Here is a 26940-nt window from a genome sequence, read left to right on the forward strand (position 1 = left end):
CAGGTCAGGATCTTATCTACTTCTCTTGCTGTTGTGAGACATTTGTTTCCTTCTGATCATTGATGTACGCCACCTTCATTGGCATTGTCAAACTGAATATGGATTGGATGATCTTCTAGTAGGGTGGTCCAACAGAGACAACAAAATCACCCAAATCATTCCAGAATGTTAATCAGGAAAAGAGACTCCGATGTCAACCAAGACCCTTGCACCAACAGGGTGTCTAGTACTTCTCCCTATCCCAACTACCTGGTGTCCCTCCTGAAAATCCTCCAAAAGACAGGAAGGAAGGACTTCCCAAACTCCGGAGCAAGATTCCTGAGATACCAGGCCAGGGATATTCTGGTCCTTAGTGACAGACAAATTGAAATAAAAATTTTGTATTGTAGTGGTTTAAACTGAAACTGGGCAAATGGGACTGCCTGGAAAGAGGTTACTATGAGATCCTCATGCAAGTCAGAAGGGTCCTGGACTGGATGGTTTAAATATGAGACCAGAATGTCTAAAGTTTCTCTTGTGAAAGGAACAGACTTAACTGTGTCCAGAAGTAAACCAAGACTCTCCAAAGGATGGGTCAGTTTCAACAACAATTCCCTAAGGTTTAGGATGCATTAGAATAGATGCAATATCTGGACAGCCAACTGCACATTTCCAGAAAGCCAGTGTTGACTGTTCCCTCAACAGGAGGTTGTCTAAGTAACCCACAATCAGCCACCAAAATGCAGCAGGACTAGTACTGGGGACATCATCTTGGTAAATACCAGATATTTAGACAAGAAGATTAAGAACATGGATACAAAATATTAGTGCAGGGGACCCACGCACCAAGAGTAGGAATCACTAATGCTCTCTAAAGATATGGAAATGAAATGGGAGGCTTCTAGCAAACAACCACAGCTAAATGTTTTGCTAAAGGCATCAGCTCCACATGCTCAATAAGCAGGGGATCGACCTTGCCAGTGGTTAGATCTCTTCTATGGGTTTTGATCAGTCACATATGGTCTGACAAAGTAAGGTAGAATCAGATAAAGTGCAGGGCCCACCAGTAAGAAGGACCAATGCCAACAGTTCTAGACCTGGAAAGCACTCCACAGCTTACTTTTACCAGAGCAGTGTCTAGAAAGTGCCAAAACCAGTAATAAATGATATAGGCTACACACCTTCCATGCCAGCCCACTAACAAGTAATGCACACAGTAAAAAAAAAAACTGTGCAGCTGTGCAGGCTATACATTTTATTTCTCATTACATGTAAACCTGAGCGTCTGCATTACAATTAAAGTTATAAATATTGTGTTCACACTTTGTAAAATATTTAAAGAGGCCCCTTTTATAATCCATGTCAAGCATTTATAGCACATTTTTATCAAGCACACATAGCCCACTGTCCCTATTATCATCACCAGTCTCTGCATGCATAATGCGCAACTTCCTTACTTTGTACAGCAGATCCAATTTGTGCTCATAAAACACTTGTGTTTTAGTGAATGTGTCAGACGTTATGTTATTGCCAACATGGTAATATTTGGAGCCTGGTATAAGTACAAGAAGAGTCTTGAAAATTGGAGGTATTTAGTACAGAGTCACAGAGACCCTATAAATATATAAACACAACGGTGGTTGTTCTAGCAGCAATAGTGCCTAATGCAGTGGCTTCATTGCATGTAATAAGCTGAATGTACACTAAGGCCTGGTTCACACCAGGGCATTTTACAGCGTGTTCCTATGCGCTGTTAATGCTCAACATGTGAAAACCAATGATTGCCTATGGACATGGTTCTCACCTGGGCGTTTTACAGTGCGTAGGAACGCGCTGCAAAACGCCCTATGCCCAAAGAAGTACATGAGCTTCTTTGGGGCGTATTTGCAGCGCGTATCCATTAGGATACAGCCGGATAGCCCTCAGAAACGCGCGTATGTTGCGCGTTTCTTTTACCGCAAATCGCTGTAAAAACGTGTGGCCCAAAACGCGCGCCACACGCGCATATATTCCGTACGCCTAGGTGTGAACCCAGCCTAAAGCACGTGGCAACACAAGGTGAGTGTATGAAGAGTTTCTGATTGTTGCCACTAAAGCCCCTTCCAGGGATGGCAGTTTTTTTCTCTATCCTCTAAAGAAGATGGTCGATTACCATGCTTATATGTTTACAGTATTGCTTGGGACATGTAAGATGTAATGTAAAGGGGTCCTTAAAAAGAAAACACAAAAAACTTTATCTAGCACTACAATTTTTCAGAACTCCATTAAACCCTATCTGCAGCTAAACTGGCTGCATTACAAAAATAATACAATTTCAGAAAAACACAAATATCATCCAAAAAGTCTACTTTGCTCCTCCCCTGACCTCTTGCTTGCTAGCCCCATTTGTTATCTTCTCCAATACTTGCCTCCAGAGCCTTTCTCTTAGTTTGACACTTCTTACCCCAATCTGTCTGGCTATCTCCTACCCTGTCTGCCTTTAGGCAATCCTTGAAAACTCACCTGCTCAGGAAAGCCTATTCAGTTTCCACCTAAACTGCCTTGATCTTGCTTCTCACCACATCAATGCTGATCATTGGAAGCATTGTGTTCTAGGTTAGCAAGCTTACTTTGTCTATCTGCTCATCTCTCACAATGTATGCCTTTTGCATCAATTACTCCTCCCTTTAGAATATAAACTCTAAGGCTGGGTTCACACCTAGGCGGCATAGTTTGCACATGCGTGTTCAGCGTGCATTTTTTTTGCGCATTTGGCACAATTGTAGGCGCGTGAAGATGCGTGTTTTGACTGGCAGATTAAGAAACATTGCGGTCAATGAATGAACGTGCATACAAACTCACAAGAAAATGTGCAACAGGCTTCTGCTGCCTGTTTGCTGGCGTTTCCATTGAAGTCTATGGGGGAAAAAACGCGCTCTTGGGTTGGGTGTTTAAAAGCGGTTTTCCAACTGCTCAAAAGTGCCTAGGTGTGAACCAGGCCTAAAAAGCAAGGCCTCCTTAACCCTCCTGTATCAAACTGTGTTGTAACTGTACACTTTCCTTTTATTTTGTAAAGCACTGCACAAACCTTTGGCGCTATACTGTATATATCCTGTATAATAATACTAGTAATAATATCTATGTACACCATGCAAAGAAAATTACTACAATTATGTGTATTCTTTAAAATTAAAATTGTACATGTGAAAGTGTAAAGCAGCCTTCCAGTTTCTCACCATTGTACAAAAGAAACCCTTAAAAATACAAACCCATTTCGAGGATCCAGAGCAATGGCGCGAGGATGTTCAATGTCTCCAGCCAAAAGAGTCGTTCTCATAGTACCATTTAGCTTGGCCACTTCAATTTGGTCTAGATTACTCTCTACCCAGTAAATATTCCCAGCAATCCAATCCACAGCCAGACCCTCGGGAGTTGCAAGGCCATACTGGATAATGACTTCAAAACTGGTAAGCGCTATAAAAGCAAAACATTGGCAGATGGTACATAATGATGCATAAAGAACAGCTATAACACAACACGATCATTTAAAAGAGGAACTCTAAGCACTCTATCATTTGTAATGTGTTTTTTTTTTTTTAATCAGCTTATGGTCATACTCAAACTGAATGTATAATGTTTCTGCACATATTTTCTTTACCAAGTTATTACATTAAGGAAGGACTAATTTGCCTGTATTGGAAATAATGCAAATTAATGTTTCATATTTACCACTTGCAGCCACCGGGCTAGCTTAAGACTGTCAAAATAGCCTATGGTTTGAACAGACCTGAATAGCGGGTTATCAAATTACACAGACAGCTGAGTAACAGAGAAATAATACACAGCCCTCCCTCTAATCTAGCTCACACAAGAACAAGGAAGAAAGCAATACAGACCACAACCATTATAGTTCCCTTTGTAAGAATGTTGTATGCAGTGGCCAATGTCCAATAACAATCAGCAATCAACATGTATTTTTCTTTAACTATCTGAAACAATTAGTAGCTATTGGTTACTGAATGCTGGGCATTATTACTTGTAACAATTTTATTAAGCATGTTGCTCTTTATGGTACTTCTAACTGTTAGGCTCACAAGGCAATACTCGGATATCAGATCTTGTGCATGACCATTCCCCAGCATGGCAAAGCAGAGAAGTGGGTCTAAGCAAAGAAAGAAACCACGATATCTGATACGACATGACCTTTTTCTGTTATGTTGGATATGCTCTGCTGTTAATCAGCATGACAGAGTGGAGAGGATTACAGACACAATTCCAGGTGTCAGGTACAGGGCAGCACATTGCAAGCTTTTCATTGTATCCTGAATCTAATTCAGACCAGAGAGCTTCAGTGAAATTATTATTAAAGCATCTCACACATGAAGGTACCACTCTGTGTTCTAGAAAGAGAAAGATTTTACATAGCTAGCTTGTTAGTTAGAGAGAATCTAAAATGAATGTAAAGTCTGTTCAACATTTAAATCTATACATGTGTGTAAATATAAAAAAAAAAAAAACCTTTCTATTATATAGTTAGTAAATATATTAGTACAACCATTTTGTGTTAGGGACTTTGCTGTGCTACACGAGGTTTGTGCTTTATTGCTCCCTATCACAATGCAAGTCTATCTGTCAGCTGACTTATTGGAAACAACGTACTCTCAATATAGCTGATATCTCAACAGCTGTTGAAGAGTCCCTTCACCCTATGTGTATGTGATAATAAGCAAATCTTGTTTAAAGCCTATCCCTGGATAAAAAATAAAAAAAAAAACTACCCTGCTTGATTATGTCTAGAGGTATAGCGAGAAGGACTTTTATTTACCTGATCCCCAATCCCTAGGCGTTCAGCCTTTACTGCTCTCCACACCACTCCAGCTCAAGGACTGTCCCTCAGCATCCTCACATATAATGTAGGGTTAGGAGCCCTGCATTGCACGTGATGTCATCAGCAGGCCTCAGACTGCCAGAGCATGGGGTATGAAGAGGCTACAAGCGCTGGTTTAGGGATCAGGTAAGTAAAAGGTCCCCTAGGTAGTTAATCTTTGCAGTGTGGGGGTAGCCTCACTGCAATGGTAGATATTTAGCTTTTTTTTAACTGGAGATAAGCTTTAATTTTAAATGTGAAATTTAAAATTTGTTATTGAAATCCAGTACTTATGCTGTATGCAGATGCTGATGGGCGAATCTTGTTTGATTTTATATCTGATAGGTAAATCTATTTAATTGGAATCTCTCCATTATGTTGTTTGCATCTGCTCGTGGGTAAATCCCGCTGTTAAAAGTGGAATGTAGAGATTCCAATAAAAAACAAGATTTACCCATTGCATATAAATGAAAACAAGATTCGCTCATCTGCTACACTATACATAAAGTGAATCCATATGTTATCATAAAATACATGTGGATGCATGTCCAACAAACATTCCCTGTGCAAATCATACTATGAATCGGTTATAAATAGAGCCCCAAGTGTCCCATGTCATACACCATTCCCTGCCAACTGTACTGCAGCTTGCTGTCTACACATAGCAGGTGTGTCAGAAGGACATCCATATATTAATAAGGGGAAATCTCTTTTTTTATACACACACACACACACACGCACAGACAGAATGTGAGAAGGGGATGTGAAAGAATAGTGTTTAGTACAGGAACTTCAGATCTTATTAGAGTAACAAACCTGACTCTACTCCTTCCATCTAAAGCAGTGTCTCATTTTTACAAAGCCAAATAAACTCTAATTTTTTTTAAACTTGACAAATACTATTTCTGGGAGGATTTCTCATTACAGCTGCCAAATCACTGGTGGCTGCAAAGAAAAAGCTCTTTCTAAACACCAATGCTCAACTCCATTTTATGTCACCATTCCTGGCACCTCATTCTCCAGCAGGTTTTCTGTAAAAGACATGGAGGTCAGCTACATTCTATCTACCTAGTCACATACCTTTTCCCAAAAGATGTGTAGGATAATAAAATACAACATAAGTGAACTCTGCAGTAGACCTACTTGTACAGGGCTAAGGAAGAATTAGCATTTTGTTTTCCCTGTACCCTCCTCCTTCTAATTGCCATCAGACTATAATTAGCATTAACAGCAAGCTCTGAATGCTAATTAACTCTGGTATCATGATGAATGTTTTCCGGCTACGAAGGGTATCATTAAGCAGATCGTGATGTGCAATCCGGACCAGACAACACTCAAGGCAGTGCTAAATTGTGGTAAGAGACTCTGATGCTTCATTATCATTGCTGAGTAACTTTTAAACAGTCCTTCTATGTGTTACCCCCTAATTTCACATAATACAGCCTGACTGGAGACTATCTGCTGAATGGAAACTGTTATATAGGTATGCCAGCAATGTATACCAGAAGTCAAGGCTACGACAGTAAAAATACACTCCCGTTTTGTCATATATTTTTCTCTACTTGGAATACATTTTGGAATTTTGTTGCAATTTTGAAAGCTTTCCATCAGCGTTTGATTGACCAAAAAAACCCACAATAACGTGGAATTGGAACAATTCCAATTGTTTCAAGTGACCTGACCACTGGAGCCCAGGTACAAATTGATAAAAAATCCCTTTCATTTGGAAATAATTTGGGTTTAATAAATTTCCATGGGTATTTTAATCGCTTGGTCACGTGAAATCAAGACATGCTGGACTGCATGAGTATTTAAATTGAAACCTGAAGAACATTTTTTTAAATTGGCACGTGTATGGCCAGCATTAGGCTTTGCCAGTTATATTTTAAAGTGTATTTGGACATAAGAAACATAGTCCAGTAACTAATAAAAAAACATTAATTTCAACAACTTAAAGTAATTTATCTTTTTTATTTAATTTTTTGAAGATTTCCCTTTAAGTGTAACCTGATTTAATAAAGCCAATCAGCTGTACGGAAAATGACATTGCTTGAATGGCGGATGAAATAGAAAGGTATTTTGAAAAAACATAACATAATGGTTGGTGTAACAAGTACATCTATATACAGGTGAAACTCGATTAGAATATCGTGCAAAAGTAATTGCAGTAAGTGCTGCAAAAGGGGCCCAAACCAAGTACTGAGTACATATGCATGCTTGTACTTTTCAGAGGTCCGATATTGTTCTATGTACAATCCTTGTTTTATTGATTGCATGTAATCTACTTTTTTGAGGTTGTGGATTTGGGGTTCTTGGGGTTTTCATGAGCTGTAAGCCATAATCATCACAATGATGACAAATCACGGCTTGAATTATCTTGCTTTGCATGTAATGAGTCTATCTCATATATTAGTTTCACCTTTTAAGTTGCATTAGTGAAATAAATGAACTTTGCACGATATTCTAATTATTCGAGTTTCACCTGTATATTATCATCTATGGTGTAACAAGTACATCTATGTATATTATATCAAACTAAGTGGAGATTTCTTTGAAATGAAGTCAGCAGAGTGAAAGATGATTTTTTTTCTGGAAACTATCTAGTACTACACTTTGTACTTTACTCTCTGTTTAGTAAAATACCCCTGGATACCTTTCCATGTAGCACATACTGAATCTGGTGTACCAAATCAATACATTGCATTACAATGTCAGTCCTCTATATCACACTTACCTCCACTTTCAGACAACTTCCCACGATATATCTTGTCCTCAACTACATCTGTCCAGTAGAGGGTGCTCTGGTTCAAGTGGAAATCCAAAGCAATTGTGTTCCTTAGTCCTGGTACTAGAACACTGTAATCACCTTTATTTAAATCTATCCGGCGGATTTCATGGCGGTTTGAAAATATGATGAAAGGTTTAAAGGGATCTAAAATGTAAAGAAGATAAAATGAACATTTTTAAATGCATTACTCCGTGCCAGCAGGACTGAGCCCTGGGCAGTAAGATAAAGGAGTTGCATCAACGCAATTACAAACTTTCTTTTTTTCAATATTAACTTTTGTTGACTAATTTGATTTCCAATACTTTATGTGTTGGACTGGTTCCAAAATTAGACTACTAGCAAGAACATTTGAGCAAATACATTTAAAACCTGTTGAATACTCATGATTAGTCAACAAATCATGAATTCAAATACTATACACTCTTAGCATTTTCTTTTAAAGCTCAGTACACTGAAAAGCAATATTTGAACTCAGGTAGATTCTCATTAGCTAAGCACCTCCCGGCCATACTTTCTCTGCTAGGTATTAATTTATAATGACATTTATATTATGGAGAATATAACAGACCCACCAAGTCCCATTCGGTAAGAAACCGGGAGGTGCTTAGCTCATGAGACTCCACCTGAGCTCAAATATTGCAGAAACATAATATTTGAGTGAACTGCTCCTTTAACTTCTATCTAAAGCTAAATCGTTTTTTTTCCTGGATGAAGTGGGAAATCCTCACTGATATAGTTGTCACTAGGACAGGTGTCCACATTGGCAAATTTCCCCTCACTTCTTGTTGCAGTGACCCTGACAATAACATATTTTTTTTTTTTTATAAAGATTATTTTTATTGATTTTTGCAAGTGTCAGAGACACAACAATGATAACAACAACACCATCACAAACAACAATTGGGTCAACATAACCCAGGCATTTACACAACAGTACACTCTCTATGTTTGTCATACGGACAATAACATAATTTTTAATCACTTTCTGTCCCAGTAACAGAGAGGACACTAGAATAATAGGGAGGGTGAATCTCTCCAGCAGGGTCACAGCAATAGAAACCTGAAAAATACACTTTAAGAAGCATTGGTAAATATGTTTAACCACTTCAAGACCAGGTGTTTAGACCCCCTTCCTGGCATTTTTCTTGTGAGAACTGTATACATTGCCACGTTACTATCAAGCAATTCTTAAAACTGTAACACAATGTCAGATATTACTTATTTTCAAGTTCTGTGGAACTCGTCACAAAACAAACACCTATCCAAGAGGCCATAACCATACCCATTTTTAAAATAAGAAAAAAAGACGGTGAAGTTTGAAATGTATATAAAAAATGGCTGGAACTTCATAGAATCATCTTGGACATTTACGGCAACAACTTGTGCTCACTTCCAACAATATTGTGCTGTTATAGTTTGACATAAGAGCCCTTATGTTCAACAAAGCACCAGTGCTTCAAGCAAGCAAACGTAAATTATATTTAATGATCATATATAAAACCTGTGCAGCTGAATCAAAACACGATGGGAACCGGCTGCACTGAGGTAAGGCCAGCTGAGGTCTATGTAAAATATTTATGTTATGTAGAAGTGGAGCCGGGATAAAGTCGGAAAACATACATATTGGCATTTACAGATCTCTGCAGTGCTTTGAAAAGCAGGAGTGCATTCCAGAAGCTGAATCGTCTTCCAAAAGCAATAATCTCAATACAATCGGGGCTGGAGCTGGGCAGATCACGTCTTCCCATGACTCAAACTCACTTTCACAGGGCACATAAACAGAAGGCATGAATAGAGGGGCATTAGGACTGCACCAAATATGTAGATTAAGTTATAGTTTAAAGCTTTAGTGGATGAAAGAATTGAAGAACTGAAAGGGTTGTACAGGCACGGACTGTGTGAATGCAAAAGAAAAATAAAGTGCTTTGCACATCTTCTGAAAACCATGATCCTGGAACCCATTTCGCAGCACAATAGGGCTATTATAAGGGTCTGTTAATATGCTGACTGCGCCTCTCTGAGGAAGACAAGAACTGGATGAATGGCTGTGTCACTGTTTCCTTTGGCACACGTCTGGAGCACACTGAACTCGTTTGGATAGTACCAGTGCTCCCAGGTCATGGGATAAACAAAGATCTCCCATGTATAGAAACTGTTATAGAGATTCAAACTGGGTCATCGTTGCTCTGGAAAATGTAATCCCAAAACATTGCTATATCATGATGAGAAGTGCCGCAAATATGAACCAAGGTTGGGTTTGTTTACCCTCTGCTGGTAAACATTCCAAAGTAGAAGACCACAAAACTGGAAAGTTTGACTGTCTAAAAAGGTCACCGGCACATAAAATGAACAGCTGCGGGAGATTGTTTTGTACTTTGAGCCAATGTCTATAAAAACAACTCCTTGGATCTACCATCCTCATTGCAAGAACGTTAAACTTCCCAATCCCATAAATGTGTAAACAGCGCAAAAACCAAGCCAGAGAGTTCCTGCTCATGCCAACGTGTAATTGTAATATAGAAGATGACAAAAAAAATAATGGAATTTATTTTGAGACAATAGGAGATTTATGGTGAGGCAAACTAGCCTATAGCAGCATATTTACCAGGGACAACATACATATATTTAACAGAAACATAAAAGAGAGACAGCAGAAAGACCAAGTTGTCCATTGAGACTGCCCCTTTTGTTATTATGTTTTAACCTTTTTGTTTTTTTGCTTTTAGACCTAGGTTTGTTTCAAGCATGTTTAAATGTACTTACTGTTCACTGATTGCTACCACTACCAGCTGTCTATATTAACTACTCTTTCAGTAAAATAATACTTTCAAAGGTTAGGTTTAAGCTTTCCACCTGCTAACAATATCCAAGTATTCTTGATCTAAGCTTCATATTGAAAATATTGCCCTCCCGAACCTTATTCCCACTCTTAAAGGGATATTAAAGCCTCCTTTTTTTTATGTGTCCTACAAGGAGACCCACCTTGGCTGGAGGCTGTTGCTGTTTTCTAGTGGGTCCCCGCAGGAATCTTCCCACTGCCCCCTGTACGGGGGCAGTCCTGTGGCAGGCCATGTCCCTTCTCTCTTTGATGGCAGAAGGAGCCTATGGCTCCTTCTGCCATCAGTGTCCTCCCCCCACAACTCGGAAGTTCGGGGAATGGAGGGGGACGAGCGTAGCTGACAGGTAAGTGTGGGGGGGGACTGGGGGAGAAAAAAGGTGCTGGGCCGTTTTTACCCTAATGCAGAGAATTCATTAAGGTAAAAAAACGCCCAGACCTTAATACTACTTTAATGTATTTAACCCTGTCTCTGACATGGGTATAAGGCTAGTGTCAGAATATGACAACTTCCAGCAGGTCAGGTCAATAAGTCTAACATCCATTGGACTCCCTCTTTCTGTTATAACCTCATGGTCCCTTTAGGAACCATGATCTTACAGAGGAAATGTTCCCCAGACTCTTCTGAGTCCTCATGATCCTTAATGTGCCCTCAATGTCTTTATTTAACTAAAAAGTGAAATATTGGGTCTGTTACATTCTATTTTCTTCTTTACTTTCAGTATGTGCTTAATATATTATAAAACAAAAGTCCATATTCTGAGGAAGCCATCTTAGTCCCAGATAGAGGTCTAAGTGACACTTTCCAGTAGCCATAGCAGCTACTTGAGCTCTGTGTAGAAGGTGGAAGAAAATGTTGTTGTCGCTATATTCTTTATTTCTTTCATGCTTCAGTTGATCAGGGGAATGGAAAAAAGGGACAGGACCCAGAAAAGGAAACCTGAATAGCCTACAACAGAATCAATAATACATTAAGTTCTGCTTTCAAAAGTGAAGACATGGAACAGACTTAGTGGTTCAAATGTCACTATTTTATTGCAGGTATCAATGTATTCTAATGTATAGCTTCACAATTCAATCACAAAGTGTGAAGCATTCATTGTGACGTATATGGTTCTACACCTCAAATTCAAGGAATGCAAGGCAGAGTCTATATCGGAAAGTATATATCTGGACCATTTCCATAAAAAAAAAAATCCATCATCAAGTTAACATACTTTGCATAGTTTGAATCTAAAATAGAGAAAACAAAGATTCTAAAAACAAAGATTTGGTTAGTTTAAAAAAAATATTATTCACCATGAAGTCAAATGCAATAGCTAATTTATTGAAAATCCCTTTTTGGAAAATTGTATTATTTCTTCCTGAATTGTACAATTAGTGTTGGAGGATAAACACTGGTAGGTACACAGTGAGAATTCAAAATGCTCTAGCAGTGGGTAAAGCTAGTTGCATAGGCACATATATGAACATGTACTCACCGAGACTCTTGCAGGTTTCATGGTCTGGATCCAGAACCCAGCCATCATAGCAAGAGCACTTCACTATAAACTTTTCCTGCTCACACCTCTGGCTGCAACCAAGATGCTTCGGACAATTGTTCTGGATCTGACAGGTCTTGTTGTCAGGACCCGTTTCCATGCCTAGCGGACAGGAGCATACAATCCCTTCCCCAGGGGCAACTGTGCAGTTATTGCTGCATCCACCATTGTTCAGGGAACACTGATCTGTAAAATACATCAGACACACAACGTGACACAAAGAAAACTCGCACTAAAAGTCACATATACAAATTAAAAAAAACTTCTGCAACCTAATATATTTTTCAAATTTGGTTCCAAATATTTCAAAGAGTGTAAATGACAACAAATCGGTGAGGAAATTTTAACTCAAAATTCCTAATCTTCCCTTAATCCAAAAATAGTCTGAATGAAGGAATACACTTTTTTTTATTTATTTTATTGCAAGTATTTATAGAGTGCTCAATGATCACATAGTTCATTCCCATTAGTCCCTGTGCCTCAGAGGAGCTCACAATCTAATATTTCTACCACACTAAAGCAGAATAAAAAAAAAGGCCAATTCATCTACCAGTATATTTTTGAATTGCATGAGGACTAGGGCTGCAACAACTAATCGATTATAATCGCTGATGAGAATCATTGGCAACAGGCTGGCTAGCGCTCCCAGCCACTGCCTGCTGTGTTGACATTCAGCTGCCTCATGTGGAAATGTGACACTAGGGGTCTAAAAGACCTCTAATGTCACCTTAAACAGAACCTCCAATGTGCCATCACATAGGGGGCTTGTGAGCCCCCCTTGTGATAGCAATGAGGTGAAAAAAGAAACATATGTAAAAAAATAACATGAAAAATCACCCCCCCCCCATCCCCAAAATTGGAAGTACCCCAACCCTGCAAACATGAGTATACTAACGGAAACACAAGTTGGATGCGCCTACATAGAAAACTGACGATTGCGCTACACTTCAGGTATCGCCACATATTTTATTTTAAATTAAGGATGTTTTTTTCTGATTAATCAAAGTTAATAACCTAATAACTAATCGATAATTGAAATAATAATTAGCTGCAGCCCTAATGAGGACACCATAGCACCAGACAGAACCCCCAGGCAAACTTGGTGAGAGTGTATAATTCCATGCAGACAGCATCCCGGTGGAATGAAAATCTAGAACCCAAGGGGCAAGGCAACTTAACCACCATGCTGTCCATCACACATTGTCCCAATAAAGCAGACTTCCGAACTCATGGATGATAGATCCTAACTGAATGAAGAGCACTTAATTTGAACCAGATTCTAAAATGCAATTAAATTTTAAATACAGGTTTGTCTGTCATTTAAGTTGTGATATTTAAAGAACTAAATCATTTGTTTCTTTTGTTGAAAGTATATTTTCTCTTGTCGTTACAATCACCTTTTTATATCTATGTGCAATGCATTTTGTGGACTTTTAAGTAGTGTCTGAGCATTGTACATCATTTATATCACAAAAGCGTCATATCAATCAGCCAAAATACACACGATGCCAGTGAAGTGCTTACATTATGCATCTATAGAAAGCTTTCATTTTCGTCGAGAAAATGATTTCATCGTACCGGACAAGGAATGTTTGATTGACAAGTCTGGAGGCAAGCAATTAACCTATTTAAATAACTCTATGCAAAGACAATATGGGAAAGAAAATAACCGGATCTGTCTCCTTCCTATATGGAAATCAGTAATAACAAGTGTATGCATCATGTGACAATCTCAATGAAGAGATAAGAATGAAGAATTAACCCTTTAGGTAATGCATGGCCATCTATGTCCAAAAGTCACTATTTTTCGACTGCATTTGTGAGGTTATTTAATGTTTACAAACTAAAGGTTTCAAAATACCTTCCCAAAAGATAATATATGAAACTTTAAAAAAAAAAAAAACATCCTTAACGTGGATCTGAACTATAAACTTGAAGATTTGTAGAGACAATGAGCAGAACAAGGCAGGGTAAGTCAGTAATGGAGAGAAGCTCAGCTGGAGACCACAGGTAATACTGCCGACTTGTCCTGGGGCACAGCTTACACAGATCAGTTTCTTGTTATAACGGATGATATAACATTTTCACTGGACCCCAAACTGGTGGTGGGCAGATTCATTGGAAACCATGGCCATTCACTTTCCAATGTCTCTCTCCTTGTCTCTCACTCACCAATTTCTGATGCTACTTTTATTTATGGCAGAAGGTTCAGGGATGAAATTCCCCACCTCCCTGTGATAACAAAACTTAATTAAGACAAACTATACATCTTTATTCGTTAAGGACTGTTTAGCAATTATATGCCAGATGGTAAATGTCAACCAAGGGAACTGAATATCGCCCTCAGCTCTGCATGTGATTTACTGGCTTAACTAAATATGAAGACAAAGAATGGATAATAAAGTTTGCTTCTGTAACCACCGCTTTACTATATTGTGTTAGCTGACTGCATGGGAATCAAAAAGCAGAACACAGGAAGGTTTCACTGTATCATGGAAGAAGAATATTTTTCCCGGTTCAGGTAAACTCAGCTATGGCGTGTCAATGTTTTTATGAAGTTTCACTTGTTTAGATTCATACAGTGGAGCCTTTTCTAAAAATAAACATTTTAATGAGATTTAAAAATTTGTGGAAATGACTATTAATAGGATTTTTATCTCACTTACCGCACAGTTCTCCCTCATCAGAATCATCTCCACAGTCATCATTGCCATCACACAGTTTCTCAGGAGGCAGACATATGGAGGTGTTGTTGGCACAGGTGTGGGATGGAGGTTTGCACACTAACATATCACAGTTCTCTTCATCCGAGTTGTCCTCACAATCGTTATCTCCATCACAAACCCAAGCTTTACTAATGCACCTTGCTGTGGGAAAAATATAACTAATTTCATAAACAGTCCTGGAACAGACACTGTGGGAAAATTAACACATATCACCTTTAGTTATATTGCAACTAGAATTCAGCATGTGCATTCTTGGTTGCTGTTGTCTTTTAAGGACTGGAACATATGTGGATATACTGTACATTGTGTTACTGGTTCCAGAGCAGACAATACATCAAAATACTGTAAGTAATACAGAGAGATTACTTGCTACTCTATGTAACTCTCCTCACCAGAATCCTTGCAGCCAAACTTGACATTTGGGTCACACGCATGCGTCACACCATCGCAGTTCTTCTCATCGCTAGTATCCATACAGTCTGTATCGCCATCACAACGCCAGCGGCTAGGAATGCACAACCCATCCAGACGACATTGAAACTCATCAGTATGGCAACCACCAGGTGGACGAGTTGCTGTTCATATGGGGAAAGATGGAATTAAAAATTGTCCAATTGCAGGAAAAAGACCAAATTCAATAACAAGATTTAATGAACAAAATTGCAAGTTACATTAAAGTTGAACTCCAGGCAAACATTTAAAGAAAAACTCCCATTAATTGTTTTATTAACTCTTGCAGTGGGACACTGCGAGGTTTAAGTGCTTGTCCGTGTCTAGGTGCTAAAATAACAAAGATATACTCACCCGAAGCTCCGGGCTGGCCAGCTGCCACAGTGCTCCCTCCAGCCTGTCTCCCCCTCCCTGCAGGATTGGAATCTTCCTCAGCATCCTCATGTCTATACATTGTGTATAGTTGTTGATGATTTACGGGGCCTTAGACTGCAGCAGAGGAGGGGGAGAGATGCTGGAAGGACCAGTCTAAGAAGAAGCTGTCTCAGAGCTTCGGGTAAGTAGAACTTTTTTTTTACCTAGATACAAACAAGCAGTTATTCCTTGCAGTGTGGGGGTAGCCCCACTGCAAGGGTTAATAAAACAAATTCCTAAAATAAATCTTTAAAGAAGAACTCTTATTATTAACCCTTGCGGTGGGGCTACTCACTAAATCGATTGCAAACAGTCTAGTGGGATCAAAGAGGGATCAAAGGTTCTTTTATTGTTACTAGTCTAAGAAACCTTTATTTATGGCTCCAAACACTGAAGACATTAAATCAAACTGATAGCTGCACTCTAAATTGTACTGTTGATAGGTGCAGACTGCAGGCAGGCTGAAAGTAATCAAAGCAACGTTCACAATGGCAAGGGCTGTGCTGACAGCTCTCAATGCACAAGGAAATGAAAGGCATCGGTAAGAAACTTTAATTGCAAAGTTGCATTGTGGGACATACTGTGTATAAAACGAGCTAATGTGTTTAAAAAGAAAGTTATCATTACAAGATTTTTAAAGCAAATACATCATTGGATTAAACTAGGTTTTTCAAATTTGCCTGGAATTCTGCTTTAATGGAAGATTTGTCAATTTAGAATACCTTAACCCAGATTTTCTTGGCTTTGTATATTCATGTCTGTACTCCCCCAAAAAAACATTGTAATGCAACTGATATAGCCAGCGAAATCATGACCTAGATATAAGAATCAAGTCTGCTTTTGCCCAGGTCATAGACTGATGCTGATGTACTGTTTACTCTTAAACTATGACACTGTTTAATGTAAACCACACCATCAAACATTACCTGTGCATGAAGGCTGTCGTAAGCCCTTTATTGTTCTTCATTGTTTTCTCAGTAATCCCTAGGTAAGTGAAAACCCACTTTACTTACCTTTGCTGTAGCTTCTTTTATCTCTCATTTCCCCTTTCGCTGGAATTTATTTTTTTTCTATTGGCAGCCAATAACAAAAGGAGGGATGCTGTGATTGTACCCGAGAAGATTAGGTAAGAAGCAGCTTTACCTTAAAAAATATGACTTCTAGTCTGAGTTTTCACAGCTGCTATCTAAGGATTTCTAGAGAGGTGTGCCACGAGAAGAGGCCTACAAATGCCCCTACATAGAGGTACCCTTAGGTAGGATAGCAAGAGGAATGGTGTGGTTAACTTTAAACCCTACAATATAAATACTAACATACACAAAAATTCACCCAAAGGAAAATATATGGGCTGTACAGACATATTGCCGGGTGTCGTTCCCACCTTGATTGGTGCAGTTAGCATGGGTCTCATCACTGTAGTCCCCACAATCATTGTCCCCATCACATGTCCAGCGTTCTGGGATGCAGCGTCCACTGTTGCATTTGAACTGGGTGCTAGAACAAGAGTGACTGCAGCCATCCTCATCACTGTTGTCTCCACAGTCATTGTCTGAAGGTGAAAATCAATGGTCAGAAAAACAAAAGACAACCAAGCAATTACTCCAGGTAAGGGTAAAACAAAGCAGGCAAGCTGGTTACAAATACAAAAAAGTTGCAAAGCACTCCTAGGCATAGGAAGCACTAACATTTATTCAAGAAATGCTATTTGAAATCATTCTTACATTGTACCAGATTGTAAAGAGTAAAACAAAGCAGGCAAGCTGGTTACAAAGATAAAAACGTTGCAAAGCACTCCTAGGTATCCAAAGCACTAATATTTTAATCAAGAAAAGCTATTCTAATTCATTCTTACAATGTACCTGATTGTAAAACAAGCTTTCTGACAAAGATAAAAAAAAGTACTTGTAAATAAACCAGATTTGCAGTGAGAAGATATGAAGACATATAGCTAAACTATTTTAGACAGGACAGAACGTGCATTAAAACATGGAATCAGCAAAGAGATTTGGGAAGAAATGAACTTTCTCCAAAGTCAAAACGCACAGAGTTAAGAGCATAAAGAGGTTTTATTCCTACCCTTATAAGACTGTATTATTAAGAATGTACTAAATAGACAGTGGGGAACCCCTTCCCTTTATTACTGGTGATCATTCTCTTACTTAGCACTGCCCGACCGAGCCCCTAATCACTGTGATCAGCTGGCACTATTTCAGTAGAAAGCAGACCTGGGCTTAATCACAAACCAAGGACACGCAAAGCTGATATGTCAGTTTTGAGAAATGACTGGCTTCACACATCTCTTGGGAACACCACATATGAGATACTTCTCAACTGCCATTATAAAGCCTATACATCTCAAGTCTCACCCTCCTCTGCCCCTAATTAATTCCTAATCCCTAATGTAGGTTGTAGTTTCCAATTTTTTTTCTCATTTGTTTTCGACTATCACCGCCTCTGTTGTGCAATACAAGCACATACAAATTGTTTCAGCATGTTTAATGTGGTATTGGCCACTGGTAGCTGGCACTTAACTATATTTTCCCACAAGTCAGTTTTACACAGCCACCCTGCAGCGTTCCATCTACAATGAACATGTACCGCTCATGGTGTATGCTTCTTCTGGGTAACACTGATGTCCAATAAAAAGATAAAATGGGGAATGCACCTTTGTTTGGCCTTGTGGGAGGGTGTTATCATGAAATGAAATCTCACTACTATAATCTGCAAGATGTAGGAGGCCAAAAGGTAGATCCAAACCACTAGCATATCCAGAGCTTAAATATCGGGTTTTGGTTGGAGTTGGCCTTTAATAAGATGGGACAGACAGTAATGATGTACAGTGTATAGTTTTGATCAATGTGTAATGTATGTTGATCAGTTGCTCAGAGTTCCTGCACATTGCCTTAATAAACCTAATACTGCCACTAGGAAATCTTAGCTGTCTACTAAACAGCCCCAAAGAGTAATACTATTAGTAAGCAATCATTGATCATAGACCATTGGTCAATAAGTAAGCATACACATAAATATGTTCTCTAGCTGCTTTACAATTTTGTAAGTAGACATGTGCGATTCGTTTCGTTCCGAATCGAAATTCGGACGAATTTTCGGAAATTCGGACATTCGGATGTATCCGAATTCCGAATTACAGACATAACGAATGCAAACGAATCCGAATTTCCATTTCCGAAATTCGGTAGCGTTCGCACGAACGTTCGTTTCGTTTTCTGTTCTTATTCGTTTCTTATTCGTTTCGTTCGTTGGAGCAAAGTGACATTAGAGAAGGAGAAAAATATTTTTTCCCCCTCAAATGTCACTTTTGCTGCAAACGAATAAGAAACGAATAAGAAACGAAAACGAAACAAACGTTCGTACTAACGCTACCGAATTTCGTCCGAATCCGAATTCCGAATCCGAATTGACTTTCACACCCGAATCCTGAAAAACGAAATAACACAAATCCGAATTTTAAACGAAACGAAACGAATTTTTTGGCAGTGCACATGTCTATTTGTAAGTAACTGGCCTGGAACAAGCATGCATGCAGGATAGTGAGCAACCATGAGATAGCTTCTATAAAACCCAAGCCATAACAGCTGCCATAGTTATATTATGCAGAGGTCAGTTTTAGCTATGACTTTATAAAGGGATATAACTTTAATTATGTATCCAAAGACTAAATATACACTAGTAGCATTACAAAAACCATAAACTGTTGAAAAGCACTGCAAAAGGCCACACAAATAAAGCATTGTGCTCTATAAATGTGACAAGAAGGTGGCAAGAGAGAGTGTGAGACAGTAAAAACATTAAGTCACCTGATAGCAGATATCCCAACTAATTAATAGATAATAACAAGAAGCAAGGTTCACAGGATGTGAAAGAGATGATTGAATGACTGACACAAAGGCTTAGAATTAGGTGTCAGCAGAGCGATCAGCCCAACCTCCACCCCATCCCAGCCAAAGCAGAGAGAGGCAGAGATACAGCAAGGTCTACTATCTACAGAGAAAGTGAACAGAGATTGCATAGATCACTACATGCACCATATCAGATGGGAAGATATCTCATTTTATGCATGGGCAGACCTTAATTACAAGCTGTTATTTCAAGCTATCTTGTCTACATAGCATAATATTTCCTCTAGATTTACAGCAAGCAGAATAATGAATAGACTGTTTTTTTCTCTAAGCTATTTCTTATCACCAACAATTACTTATTTGCTCTCAATAATTCTAATTCTTCTTTGTAGTTCAAACTAATTACTTCTCTAAAACAGGTCACTCAGTTCCTTACATAATACATGTAACAGCCATACAACTGTAGAATATATAATTACCTGTAATAGTAAAAAAATTGAAAAGTGAAGGCCAGCTTCTGTGAAAACAGATATTTAAGCATTGCATGGCTGCCAGCAAGCTAAATAATATGCTGGCATCTTAGGTTTCTAAACAGTTCCAGTGGAAAGAAGTGCCCACCAGAATTACTGGAGCTGGTCTGTTCAAGTAAAAATGAAAACTGGGACTGCTATATGGATGTACCATAACTGCATGGATGGTTAGTGAAGCATAGAATCATTTAAAGATTCAATCATGTTCTAATCTAGTCTGGTTAGCAGTCTGGACACAATAAATAGACATCATTGCTCAGCATTCACACCAGACTAAGCCCTCATTCACACTAAGAGGGTTAATCACGAATGAGCCGAAGGATCCAGCGGTAGCTTCGGCTGATCCTTCGGCTCACTTCGGCTGTCAGAGCCCTTCGGTTCAGTTGAACCGAAGGGCTGCTGCACGGGCTATTCACTATGCCTGCACAGCAGCTGAAGGCAGCCGAGCCGAAGCATATGCGTTCGGATCGGCTGCCTTCAGCTGCTGTGACAGTGTGACAGGCGAAGTGTGGAGAAAGGACAGCTGAAGTCGACTGATCTCCACGTAAATGACAGCTGGGTGGAACCAGCCATGGCCTCACGGCTCGCTCCGCCCAGCTGTAATAACAGATCAGCGACCCCAAATGACCTGGGGACGCTGATCTGTCATTAAACATTAACAACTGGGCCAGTTGTTATTTATTGGCCGTGACCTGCTAGAAGACTCTGGCAGGTTCTGGCCAATAGGAAACAGTTCGGCAGAGCTAGCAGTGATGTCAACCCGAGCTTGTTTTTATTTTGCCTGCATCTGTCAGATGCTTCATTATGCAGCGGATCTTTGACACGTGCGGTTGGGTGAGCATGCGGTTTTTTTTTTCTTTTTCTTTTAAACATATATTTTTTTCATTTTCCTATTTTTTTTACATTTTTAAAATAATTTTTCACATTTTTGTTTTCATTTAACTTTTTTCTATTCTGTTCGCTACCTCATGAGGTACCGAGCAGAATAGCTGAGCCGAATGCCGCTCGAAGGCATTCAGCTATTCATTTACTGCATTTCAGCCCCGATGAGGATAGGGGCGAACGGCAGCAAGTGAGCTGCCAGAGCTTCGGCTCAGCCGCTCCAGATGTTGGATCGGATAAGTTGAACTCCTTCTGCACTTCAGCTGAACATGTAGAGCATGTTCGACTGACCAAAGGCAACCAAAAGCTGCCGATGTACAGCTGATTTTAGCTGATGTATGGCTGAAATCAGCCATACAAGGCTGAAGTGAATAATTGAACAGCGTTCGGCTCATTTATTCACCCAGCTGCCTTTGGCAGCTAAGTGAATAACCCCCTAAGTGTTTTGTAGCTCTTTTTCTGCCCGAAAAAAAGCTATAAAAAAAATGCACGAAAAAAAAACCCCATTAATTTATCTGGCCATGTTCACATCTGAGCTTCTTGTCGCTTGAATCAAAATGCCCATTGCTGGAAGAAAGTACATGAGCTTCTTTTCTGGCAGTTGTTTTGCACTCCTTTTGGCCCCGTAGACTTCAATGGAAATGCTCAAAAATGCACGTTTGCTGCATTTTTGCACATGTTTACGCACTTTTCGCCCATTCACATCAATGTGCTGAGATATGCTCTCACTGAGCCTGTATTCACACCTGAGTGACATGAAATATGTGCGTTTTCAGTGAGTTTTTGTGTAGCGCGTTTTTGCACATTTTTACTACACATAAAAGCACTGAAAACACGCATATTTTATGTCACTCAGGTGTAAATGCCGGCTAAGTGAAGTGTATCTAGGGGGCCCAACATATTAAAGAGTAAATGAAGGTGAAATGAGCCTGTGTTTACTTTAAACATCCAATTATGTGCAAGGGGATTCTTTTCTACCTGCTATAGATTTTAGTAAATTTAGCCTTAAGGTGACTAACACTTTTCTCCCCAGGCTCCATTAGGCTTTGTAAACAGCATACATCTGCAGTGTCCTTTAAAGCAGTTTTCCAGTATGCTAGAAGACTCCTGTTGAATGTACAACCAGCTTGGATACACAGCAACGAACCCAAGTTAGTAGGTTGCCCAGGAATCTTTAGATAAAAGGCAGAATAAAGGGTAATTTTCATGTAAAGCTGCTTGCATATGTAAAGCATAGCATCAATTTAATCACTGATGTCACCAAAAGGCACACACAAGAAGATAAAAGCTGTAAAGTAAACACAGCTCACACTGTCTGAACGGTAAATGTAGGACTATCATAAGGAAGGTGCATGTTCATCAGTGGCAAAAGGGCACTGGAGAACAAATGTTGTTTTTTTTTCTTTTTTCCATACAGGAGAGCACTAAAAAGGTCTATTTTGATTTTCACAACAGCAGGCCTATCAATTATGCTACAGTTAGTTTATTTAAATACAGACACATTGCCCAGTTACAACTGGCAGCCCAACCCAAGAACCTCTCCATTTGCCTTATATTGGATCTATGCTAGATCTTAAAGGAGCAATGCAGCTGCTGCTATCCCTAGCTGGCTGTATGGTGCATGTTGACCTATGCACTAACCGGCAGACATTGGACAGTTCATTTCGTCAGAGCCATCCCCACAATCCTTTTCTGCAACAAAGAGAAACCAACCAAAGACAAGACATTCGAGACATTAAAGGCACAGAACAGAAGAGAACATACAGATACTATTACACAGAAAATACACTATAAAAGTGACACATGGTTACAATTCTATTCTATATGGAGGTTGTGTGACAATGTATAGAAAAAATGAAAGGACAATGATAATGGCAGGTGATAATAAAAGGAATAACCTAAAAAACATGTTTACATGTAGATGTTAGATTTTGTCAACATTTTATCATATGAATGCACACCATATGTATAGGAATATTTAAGCAAATCCGTTTTGTAGATGAATATCTCGTGTTCATTAAAACATGCACGCAGTTGATTAGGGGCATGTGGAAAACAAGGGCAATCTGTCACCATTGCTGCCAGTCTGAACCTTTTTTTTTATAAATGACTAGATAATTATAGTTAGAAACATATTTCCCTTGCAAAAATAGGCAAGAGGATATATATAGTGTGAAATTGCCTAAGTAAAAGAGTGTCTTGCATTGTAACAAAACCAAATGTTTTGCAAAGCATTGTTAAGCACTGGTGATGTATAAAAGCCAGGTTGATGGATGAAGACACAAAACCTAAAGATGTGCAATGTCTTTACTTAGAAGTTAAATTAAATGGTTGGTTCAAACACACCGACAGGTCAACTTGTCAAAAATATTGATGAGATCAGTTATACACATTTATGCACCATCAACTTTGGTCTTATAGGATCCTGGTGGTGAGACTTTCCGCACCCCACAGAACATAACATTAATGAACAAACCAACACAAGTTCCATCTAATAATTCTTGTGGCAGGTAGGCTGACCTGGGGAACTCGTACTATTGGATCAGTGAGGAGATTCAGCCCACCAATATCTACCAAAAAGTGAACCTTTTTGGGATGATTGACCATTTATTTGACCTTGTATGAGAAACTACACCAATTACATATCTCTTGGTAGGCTTTAGGAATCAAAGTAAAAAATCCTCCCTAAATTTTCAGCCTGTTAAAGTAAAAACTATTCATAAGCGCAATAGGTAAGAGCAACACGTACAATGGTAAACAAGAAAAGCAGTAGTGTGTGGGGACTTAAGACTGCTCAGATGTCTAAAAAATGAAACATCGTGATTGACTTCTTACCCATTACCGTCACTTAAAAATCAACATTTACCTTTGGGTAGAATTGGCCTACATGACAGGCAGTCAAAGGAAGCCTGTACTTATCCCAAGTTGGTATATGACATAACAGACTTTTCATCAGTTTTCTGCAGGCAGAACAATGGATGATTTCTGACTGCTTGCTGTGGGTCATTTTGCACATCGTTTTTAGTCACATTGTATGAAGGCCAACATTAAGAAAACAGATCTTAACATCAGAATGACATGACAGTCTCAAGCCATTCTAAATAAAGACAGTCGATGTGAAAAGCTTAAGGACATACAGAACCGTTCTACTTACCGTTATCACAGCGCCAGTTTATGTTAATGCATCGGCCGCTGTTACAGGTGAACTGGGTGAGAGGGAAGCAGGTCGGGTAAGCTGTGGATGAAACAAATACCTTTATAAATGAAACAAAGAAAAATAGAACAAGCTGAAAATATTGCAGCAAATTCCTATCAAGAGCTGCTAGAAACACCAAAATGCTAGATACAACTTCATTATGTAACAGTCATTGTAGATCTACACCAATCATTGACTTATGATAAACAACAGATAGGCAAGTGTTTATGCTAAAAGTTACAGAGGCATCTACTCAAAACCTTTATTTTTGTAGTTTTGGATAACGTGGGTATTACGTGGGGAGGAATTAGAATGCCTATAAGGTGTTATACTTAACTGAGACGCCGCAGCCGGGACCGATCCCGACATTACTGTCGAGAACCACTCAGCTGCGGGATTGACAGCTGTCTCTGCCTCTAGATAGGCAGAGCCAGCTGTCAATCCTGCCCCTCCCCCGTGTGTTCCACTAGTCAGCGCTGCAGGAATCGGACAGGAGAGGGGGGATCCCTGTGGGGAGCTGTGAGTGAGTGACAGTCACGGCTCCCTGCAGGGATAGATCAAGAAGTGAGCGAGTGATGGTATGTGTTCGCTCACTTCCTGATCTATTGAGCCAAACTGTGACAGTTTCATTGACACAGGTCGGCTAGAACTATGAGGCTGAGTGATTTTCACAGAGTCACCCACCCAGCCGATCACACTGTGGGTGCCATTATTTTCTAATGGCACCCCAGTCACGCCGGGCGGATTTCGCGGTTTCCCACCACGATTCTGCCTGTGCTAAAAAAGCAGCACGTCGGGGGGCGCAGAAAAAAGGTAGGTTTGTTAGCAATTGCCATCCGGATGTCACCAGATTGAAATCACTGGGGCCGCGCAGAAACCGCTGTGTGCACTAGCACACGATAGTGTCACTGAGGTGTGAACCTAGCCGAACACAAAGTGTATGAATGGCAGGATCACCAGATGAAAATAATAAGCCTAAGAAATAGCAAGCTGCAAAATATAACATTTCTGTTCCTGGGCTTAGATACACTTTAAGTAATAAAACTAAGTGTTGCCCTTGCCCTAAGCCTGTGATTGATGAGCCCATCTCTCCACCATGACCCTTGTTACCACAAGTACTTAAACACAACGGTCTCCTTTCACCTGTCAAATTTAGGTACTTACACAGCTATTTATAAACATACACTTATTTTTGTGAATTTGTGTTTTTGTTTTATCTACCTGGAGTTCAGGCTCACAGTAACCCCTATTTAAAATTAGCACCAGCCCTTGGAAGAGCTGGGAGCCCCATATACAAGTAAAACCGTGAAGCATGCTGGCATATAATATGTTCAGGCATGCTTTGCTAGCCACACTGGAACTTGTAGTTCAGCTGGCTGTCAATTCCTGCTTTTTTGTATTTCACAATACGCTTATAAAGTGATTGGGTAAGAGGTAGAAAGCTCTAGGGAGCAGTGTATCATAAGCTGTATTCAATGCAAAAGCAAAGTGCTTTTACTGACACTCTGCATCATTGATAAATCTTTCCCGGTTTTAATTCCCTCGAGCAGCTCAGACAGGCTGGATAAATGGGTCCGAAACATGAAAAAATGAACAATAACTATCTATTTTCCATTGTGAATAATGAACTACGCCTGCAGGATACTGCCATGGCGTCCAAGTCGACTGCGAGCCAAACTGATTCTGGTAAACTTTCAAAGAGGCCCATTTCAGGGGATACAAAAATAACACAAATGTTAAACAAAAAAATACATTAGCATTACAAAAGTCTCCCCTGAGTGTTTAGTATTACAAAGAGGAAAGTGGAGCCATTTACAGATATAACCCTTTCCCGGAAACAAGATCTGCTTGCTCTGAAAAGGGTGCGGAACTGGTGGTCTTTTAGGCACTGTGACGCTAATTGCCATCTATGCTAGCTCCCCGTCCCCCCAAATACTCACACATACAAAACTGAATTGGGATTAAAAACTCTCTATGCATATGACAGCCCAGGGACACTTTTAAGAAGGACAAAAAAGGGCATTCAAAACCAGCAATGAGGATAAATAGAATTGCTGAATGAGAGTCGTCTGTATAAGGATAAGGCTGGTAATAGCTCACAAATTTAGAAGACAGAAAGACCACCGTCTCTTCAACCATAGGATAGATAATAATGTGAATAAAGTTCCATGTTATGAAATCCAGCAATGGCATAAACAGGCAGCTGTAGTAACTAAATGCAAGACTATGCATGTAACTTGAGCCAGTATTGGTTCACATAAGAATTTATAGCAAAATGTTTGGAGTTTTGGTCTTGTTTTAGGTCACCAGCCTGCCAAAGTAATAATTTTAATGCTTTTTTTCACAAATGTGCTTCAAAAGCCAACATTTTGGGACCACAAAAGGACCCATCTTCATTGACCTAAAGCACTGAAAATAGTACTAAAGAGTGCTGGTAACTTATTACAGTATACATTGTGATTTGGATGGTGCCAACAGTCAGTCACTGTCCATAGTTATATACAGTTTAGCATGCAGTGACTGTACATGACATATGTATATATGTCAGTCTAGCCCTGCATGTGTCAGAGTACAATGTCTGATATCTGTTTATCTCAATAATTTGAAATTGTAAAAAGGTCTCGCACTTTTACCAGCTGTCCTTGTACTACAAGTACTAGTTGTCTTTTCCTAAAAAACAATAAACTTAGGAGTTGAATCTTGAAAATGCATTGAAGTGCCTTAAGGCCCCATTCACACTAAGTGATTTATCGTGCGATTTCCGACGGGATATTGCGCACTTTTGCTGCGCGATATCGCGAGAAGTAGCTGGCCAATGCTATTCAATGGAGCTGTCTTAGTTCCATGTCGCCCGTCGCTCCAGCAGGACCCTTTTTTCGGCAGATTGCACGA

At 39.5% G+C, this 26940-nt stretch overlaps 1 protein-coding gene across 1 annotated transcript in view; it reads right to left on the reverse strand.

The window, feature by feature from the left end:
• LRP1 (LDL receptor related protein 1) overlaps positions 1-26940 on the reverse strand; it is a 292446-nt gene that overhangs the window by 106580 nt on the left and 158926 nt on the right. The window contains exons 19-25 of the mRNA XM_018569629.1: positions 24007-24087; positions 16962-17129; positions 15109-15291; positions 14657-14857; positions 11931-12176; positions 7560-7757; positions 3228-3432 (exon numbers count right to left, since the gene is read on the reverse strand). Coding sequence (XP_018425131.1) covers positions 3228-3432; positions 7560-7757; positions 11931-12176; positions 14657-14857; positions 15109-15291; positions 16962-17129; positions 24007-24087 — 1282 coding nt within the window. The remainder of the gene's footprint in view (positions 1-3227; positions 3433-7559; positions 7758-11930; positions 12177-14656; positions 14858-15108; positions 15292-16961; positions 17130-24006; positions 24088-26940) is intronic.

This window comes from Nanorana parkeri, unplaced genomic scaffold, assembly GCF_000935625.1.
Source record: "Nanorana parkeri isolate BGI_ZX_2015 unplaced genomic scaffold, ASM93562v1 scaffold35, whole genome shotgun sequence".
NCBI classification, from domain to species: Eukaryota; Metazoa; Chordata; class Amphibia; order Anura; family Dicroglossidae; genus Nanorana; species Nanorana parkeri.